Consider the following 7,494-nt stretch of genomic DNA (forward strand, 5'->3'; position numbering starts at 1 on the left):
CAGCACTGGGGGTGCAGAACGGGGGGTGCAGCACTGGAGGTGCAGCACTGGCGATGCAGCACTGGGGGTGCAGCACTGGGGATGCAGCACTGGGGGTGCAGAACTGGCGATGCAGCACTGGGGGTGCAGCACTGGGGATGCAGCACTGGGGGTGCAGCACTGGGGGTGCAGCACTGGGGGTGCAGAACGGGGGATGCAGAACTGGGGGTGCAGCACTGGGGATGCAGCACGGGGGGTGCAGCACTGGGGGTGCAGCACTGGGGATGCAGCACTGGGGGTGCAGCACTGGGGTGCAGAACGGGGGGTGCAGACCTGGGGATGCAGCACTGGGGGTGCAGCACTGGGGGTGCAGCACTGGGGATGCAGCACTGGGGGTGCAGCACTGGGGATGCAGCACTGGGGGTGCAGAACTGGGGGTGCAGCGCTGGGGATGCAGCACTGGGAATGCAGCACTGGGGGTGCAGAGCTGGGGATGCAGAACGGGGGGTGCAGCAGTGGGGATGCAGCACTGGGGGTGCAGCACTGGGGGTGCAGCACTGGGGGTGCAGCGCTTCCCTGGCACACGCCGTACCCTGTGACAGCTGCTCAGCTCACACCCCCGCCGCTCCACCTCGGCCGCTTTCAGATGGATTTGCACATGAAAAACGTTCTTTATCTTCGTGCCAAGCACAGGCATTTACCTTCCCAGTGGTATTTGGAGCATACAGTGTATTTGGTGTATTGAAACACCATTCTTCCCTGCATTCTCCCTTCTTTGGAACTAATCACCCTTTTCCAGCCTGGAAGATCTCCTCCACAGGCCTTTCACAGGAGTTCCTGAGCAGCCCTGCAGAGACCACCTCTGTCTCTGCCTTCCCAGTTGTGTTAGACACCTCCCAGGTTCAGGCCCATTAACCTGCTCTCAGCAGCTTGATGGATTAATGCTTACATAGACACAGTTGGCAGCATCTAAATAAATAATTATGGCTAAGCAGCTGCAGAGGAGATGCCATGTTCCATGCAAAGCCAGATGTCAGTTTTATTGGTCCTCAAAGTTCAGATGAAATGGCTTTGGGACAATGGAATGAAATTATTTCGGGAGATTTGGAGAAGGAATTCTTTTGCTCCAGGTGAATACTGGAGCCTGCTCCAGGTGCATCAGCTGCAGCCAGCCCTGAGCGTGGGGCCAGGGAAGATCCACAGCCGGAGCTCCATGGCAGCACCGGCAGAACTGAACCACTCGGGCTGGGACAACAAAGGCACATCTGGCACCACAGCCACGGCTCGGGCTTTTACCTGGGGAAGGACACTGAAAAATCCACCTCTGAAACTGTATCAGTGTCAAAACCCCACAAAACTGATCAGAGCCAAATCCAAAGCCTGCTGGACTGGATACGAATCTTTCCGGGAACTTCAATTGGATTTAATTATTGAGTGATGATTTTGTGACACCTGCCATGAACTTTCATTCTCCAAAAATTCTACAGTACCTCTTCTCTTGGTCCCTTCCCTGGCTGTCGTGATGTGGGAGCAGTGAACAATCTTTGAATGTAAAAATTTGAGAAACATGAAAATCAGGAGTCTGTGTTTCCTAATTCGGGGAAAAACTATGTTCATCCTCTCTTCAATTAGCAGAGACCATTGTGCCTATAAAGAACTTATATTTTTCCTTATATTAAATATAAATGCCAGCACAATTTTTTCTAATCCAATCCTTTACCTACATTAATTCTCCTCCTGGAATTTGTACAAGACACTGTAATTTCAAGCAGAAGCTTCTTAATAACACAAATCATCTATCCCTGTTGGGATATAAGCGGATCCATGACCTTAGAACTATTTTGCTAAGAAATCCAGCTAGAAAACTAATTTTAAGTAAATCTACAGATGTCAAAAACCCAGATGTCTTTTCAGGATGCTAACTTAAGCTTCATTGCATAAGCAGATTAGGGCTGCCTGTTGAGCCCCACACAAGAGTAGATGGCGCTGAATGCACGGAATTACACCCGAACTGTTCACTACATCCTCCACCGAAAACTTTGTCAGCTCCCCACGCCAGGAGCCTGCTCACTGTGAGCACCACACCCAGAGCAGCAGCTCTGCCAGCCAAGTGATATCCCTCTGTCCTTCTGTCCCTGTGTCCTTCTGTCCCTCTGTCCCTCTGTCCCTCTGTCCCTCTGTCCCTGTGTCCCTCTGTCCCAAGGCCACCAGCCAGAGCAGTAGCTGTCTGCACTGATGGATGGGGCAGCTGTTCCATCCTTCATCCTCCTCAAATGGAAATGGAGGCAAACAGCCTCATGAACCTCTCCAATGTTTCGACACAGCAGTTGTGGAAGGGTTTTCTGATGCAGACTCGTAGGACCTGGATTGCCCCGGTGTTACCATTGGTAACCAGCTGGACCTGGCTACCAGCTCCGGTGTTACTGAGCCCTCGAGCGCGGGGGGCTCAGAGCGGCGAGGATGCGATGTGACCGATGTGAGCGATGTGACTGATGTGACTGCGGGAAGCAGGGCCAGCACCTCTGGAGAGGACACGGGCTTTTCCACGGGCGTGTTGCATAACCTGGCCCAGCCCCTGCCCCTCTCTGCTCTGAGCCCTCTGTGTTGCGGAGCACAGCCCTGAGAGAGCCAATTCCATCTCTCCGAGACGGCTCCGCTGAAACGCGGCCAGAGGGATGGAACTGGTTCCCCCTTCGTGCGTGGAAGCGTGTCAGGGCTGCTGACAGATGGCTCGGCTGCCTGCGCCTGCTGATTACCTTTTGCAAAGTGAATCCCAGCCGAAGGCTTTCTGTAATGAATTTCGCAGCGTTTGCACCCTCGGCTTGTGTCCCACACGTCCCGGGAAGCGCGCAAGGCACTCGGGAGCTGATTTCCAGCGCCTGCGGGCACAGGCGCGGCGCTTTCGGCAGTCTGTGCTGCCACCTAGCCCGGCCCGAGCTGAGCCCCGCCGGTTCACACCCGCACAGCTCACACCGAGATGGAGCCGAGCCCGGGCACGGCACCGCGGACAGCGGCGGGGAGCGCACGGAGCTCGTACTTACGGTAGAAGACGTATTCGGTGTAGCTGGACCAGACCTTGTCGTCTGTGTACTGGTTGACGAAGGAAGCTGTCACCGAGGAGTTACAGGCCACCATGTGGAATCCACACTCGGACAACATGTCAAAAGCCCTCTCCAGGTGCTTGAACTTGAGATAAAACCTGGAGGTGTACCTCTCTGGAGCCCTGTCCGGGTCTCTGCTTTCATTCAAACTTTCTCCAAAAACCTCTTTGACCAAAGAAATCCTTCCACAAACCAAAATCCTCGGGACCCTCCTGAATTTGGCATCTGCTTGGCTCTCCCTGCCAATACTGCACGAGCCACGGTAGCCGATGGTGATGAATCCCCACTTGCGGTCCGGCGGTAGGAGCGACGAGGGGGGGCAAATTCTCGTGTCGCTGCCCTGGGACACCTCTTCGTAGTCACTGTGGCAATAATCATCGGGGCTTTGCTTGCTGTCGTCGGGAGCCAGGAGCTTCACCAAGTCCGGGAGCTGGAAGTACTCAGCCTCCCTCTTGAGCCTTCCCTTCTCTGGGAAGTGGTCGGGCAGAACCACCTGCTTGTCCCTGAGATAGTCCAGAATATAGCGGAAAAGGAAACCGTCTCTGTCGATGAAGAATCTTCCCTTGGAGTCCTTGGCCAGATCGTTGGCTGTGTCTCTCTTTGGGGTGAACATTTTCCAGAGCAGGGAGTGAGGGGTGCCAACCAAGGTGGAGTGACGAGTGAAGTAAACCTGGCCGCCCACGTTGAGCTCCACCACCTCGGGGAAGGAGTGCAGCCCTGTCCCCTGCTCCCGAGCAGGAAGGTAAGTCCTGCAGTTGCCACTCAGAGCCATTGTAGCTTAAACTGGAAATCAGCAGCAAGAGAAGGAGGACTATCAATCACATCAGAGGGCAGAATAAGGCTCCCAGCATTAAGGAGAAACAAGGGGGAAAGGAGAAGTGAGAAAATAAAAATAGCAACAAGGTTTGTTTAAAAGAAAAATCCAAATTGTCCATGAGTGACAGTGTGGCAGGAGTGGTTTATACACTGAGCCACGGAAGCTGGAGGCTGGAGAGCAATCACCTCATGACATGCAATCACATCATCAGATCTTCCAACAAAGCCATCAAAATCAAGGTCAAGCCAAGCCTATGGTCATTCATAGGTCTGTGAAAAGGGAAAACAAAACAAGGCACAAAATTACTCTTCTAAGCATCACAGCTGCTGCAACAGAGAAAAGCAGAGCAGTTTGTAGAGCCAAGCTAAATCTGCTAAATAGGTCTCCTTTTTTTTGGCAAGTTCTACGCTTCTATTTCACAAGTATTCATCAATGGAAGGGTTACATATGATCCACTGCTTAAAAGAAACTGCATACTGCATCTTTAAAGAAACATCTAAATTAGACATGCACATGAGGGAACAAGAACGGGGAGTCTTACCTTGGTTACAGTTAATGCATAGCTCTTGTAAAGAAAACCAAAACGTCAAGACACTCAGAACACACATACAGGCACACAGGGTCCGGGTAGTGTGAATCCGCTCCCAGCAAGGGACAGCAAAGGCAAGAGAAGTGCTCTTAGCAGCATCCACGGAGGTCTCAAGTGTTAAACCGAGTCACAGGGAAGTTAACCGTGGCGGGTGACGAGGACACCAGTACATACAGCACGGCGGAGGGAAGTAAATAAATAAATCAAATAATTCCCGAGTGGATGCTCCGGGCTGGGGAAGCGGGAGGGCAGCGGGGCCCGTCCACCGGCCCCGATGACTTGCAGAAAGCCCGCAGCCTGCTGCGCTAGGCAGTGCCGGGCTCCGGCGGCTCCCGCGGCGGCAGCGCGGCCGGCGGCTCCCCCATGGCCCGCCGGGACCGGCGGCACCGCCGGGGCCGCCCCGCGCTCCGCTCCGCCCCGCTGCGCTCCGGGCCCGCTCCGCCGAGCGGACGGCGATGCCGATTGCATCATCTTAAAGGAGTCGGGCCGGGATGGGAGCCCGCGTCCCGCACCGGCACCGGCACCGGCACCGGCACCGGGCAGCGCCGCGAGCGGGCAGCGCCGGGAGCGGGAACAGCCGGGAAAGGGAACAGCCGGGAAAGGGAACAGCCGGGGACGGGCACAGCCGGGAACGGGCACAGCCGGGGACGGGCACAGCGGGGCACAGCGGGGCACAGCAGGGAATGGGAACAGCCGGGGACGGGCACAGCCGGGGACGGGCACAGCGGGGCACAGCGGGGCACCACCGGGAAAGGGAACAGCCGGGGACGGGCACAGCCGGGGACGGGCACAGCGGGGCACAGCGGGGCACAGCGGGGCACCACCGGGAAAGGGAACAGCCGGGGACGGGCACAGCCGGGAATGGGCACAGCCGGGGACGGGCACAGCCGGGAATGGGCACAGCCGGGGACGGGAACAGCGGGGCACAGCGGGGCACAGCCGGGAATGGGAACAGCCGGGAATGGGAACAGCCGGGGACGGGCACAGCCGGGAACGGGAACAGCCGGGGACGGGCACAGCGGGGCACAGCGGGGCACAGCCGGGAATGGGAACAGCCGGGGACGGGCACAGCGGGGCACAGCGGGGCACAGCCGGGCACAGCCGGGCACCGCCGGGGACGCGCACCGCCGGGAATCGCCGGGCACGGCGGGGCGCAGCCGGACAGCGACGGGCACAGCCGGGCATAGCCGGGCACAGCCGGGCACGGAGAGCTCCGGGCACCGCGGGCAGCGGCAGCACCTTGGGCAGCGGCAGCACCGCGGACAGCGGCGGTCACCGCCCCGCCGGGGCAGCGCTGCCGCCCGCCGTTCCCCGCCCGAGTCTCGGTGCAGTCCCTCCCGCTCCGAACCCTCGGCAGCCCCAACGTGCCTGTCCCGGCTCCGCGGGGTCCCGGCTCCGCGGGGTCCCGGCTCCGCGGGGTCCCGGCCGGCGATGCGGGCACAGCGCGGCCGCGGCTGCCGGGCAGGAGCGGGATTCGCTCCCGCTGCCGCCGCTCGTCATCTCCCCGGAGCCGGCAGGGAGGGGACCGGGAGGGCCGGGAGGGAGGAGGAGGAACCGGGGGCGGCTCCGGCGGTGCGGAGGACCCGCTTTACTTGTGGGTCCCTAACGGGGGGAGCTGCGGGCGCGCCGGCACCGCCACCTCGTGTCCGTCCCCGCTGCTCCGCACGGGCACCGAGAGCAGAGCCGGGATCCCGGCGGCAGCCGAAAGCCAGCGGAGGAGCTGCGGGAGCGGCTCCCCGCACCGCCGGGCACCCGCGGCACCGGGCCGGCACAGCCCTGCGCCAGCTCCCTCCGCTCCTGACCAAAAATACTCGGAATGATGAACACAGGAGAAAAGAAAACCTTTCACTCAGACGGTGACCAAAAGCTTTAGAGTGAAATCTCTGTGTGATGGAGTCACCATGCAGGGGTAGATTTTGCTGACTGCACTTAAGTTCAGAGATTCACAGAATATTCTGAGTTGGAAGGGTCAAGGATCACGGGGTCCAGCTCTTCAGTAAATGGCCCGCATGGGGATTGAGTCCACAGCCTTGGGGTATTAGCACCATGCTCTGACCAGCTGAGGCTCCAGATAATTCAGTGAGATTCTTCTGAAAACATGGCCATAACTTAAAACAAAATAGCCAAAAAGAATAATTTTCAAGGCTAAGACAGAAAATCATTATCTGTGTACCTACAGACTTTTCAAATCAAATCTGAGAGCTGAACAGTTAATCAAACCCTTGATTTTTGCCTTAATTCATTAGTTCTGAAGCAATTGCTGCACTCCTGAACAGAGTCTGTCTCTTACTTCAAGATCCTTATTTTCAAACCAGCAAAATGTGGTGCTGCTACAGGGTGTGCTGGTTGTGCCTCCCAAAAAAGCCCAAGTCCTGTGACCTGCCCTTGTGGCTCTACAGAGCAGCTGAAGCAGTGCAGGTCAACTGCTCCATAACCCCTGCACAGAGGATTTAAAGGTGGGATGTGAGATCATGTTCACTTAAATGTCTTCATTACTTTTTTAAGAGCCTGGAGCAGTCGGTGCAGACAGGATTTAACATCTGTGTGACCAGCCAGAGGGAATGGCAGCTGCCTCTGGAGTGACAGCGCTGTCCCTGCTCAGAGCAGGGAGAATTGCATCAGCTTTTGCAAACATTTCTGTTGTCCCTGCTAGTTCATATGCTGCAATCTAATTAAAATCCACTTCCATAAAGACAGGGGTGCCATATTGGCGGGGCTTAAGAACCAATTTCCTCTCCGCAGCTGGGACTGACGGTGCTCAAACCAGCACAGAAGCGTTTGTGATGTCCCAGAAGCATTTGTGATGTCCTGGTGACAGCAGCCCTAGGCTGGGGGTCAGCCCACTGCTCTGGGGCCAGGACAGCACAGCAAGTGGGGTGTGCAGGTGCTCAGTGAACAGGGACAGGACAGGACAGCGAGTGGGGTGTGCAGGTGCTCAGTGAACAGGGACAGGACAGGACAGTGAGTGGGGTGTGCAGGTGCTCAGTGAACAGGGACAGGACAGTGAG

At 57.3% G+C, this 7,494-nt stretch overlaps 1 protein-coding gene across 1 annotated transcript in view; it reads right to left on the reverse strand.

Moving 5' to 3' along the window:
• Window positions 1-4,140, reverse strand: part of KCTD16 (potassium channel tetramerization domain containing 16) — a 62,646-nt gene extending 58,506 nt beyond the window's left edge. Inside the window, exon 1 of the mRNA XM_058848491.1 lies at window positions 3,021-4,140. Coding sequence (XP_058704474.1) covers window positions 3,021-3,852 — 832 coding nt within the window. The 5' untranslated portion in view covers window positions 3,853-4,140. The remainder of the gene's footprint in view (window positions 1-3,020) is intronic.
• Between the last annotated feature and the right edge of the window lie 3,354 nt (window positions 4,141-7,494).

The sequence above is a fragment of the Poecile atricapillus genome, chromosome 13, assembly GCF_030490865.1.
Source record: "Poecile atricapillus isolate bPoeAtr1 chromosome 13, bPoeAtr1.hap1, whole genome shotgun sequence".
In the NCBI taxonomy this organism is placed as follows: domain Eukaryota; kingdom Metazoa; phylum Chordata; class Aves; order Passeriformes; family Paridae; genus Poecile; species Poecile atricapillus.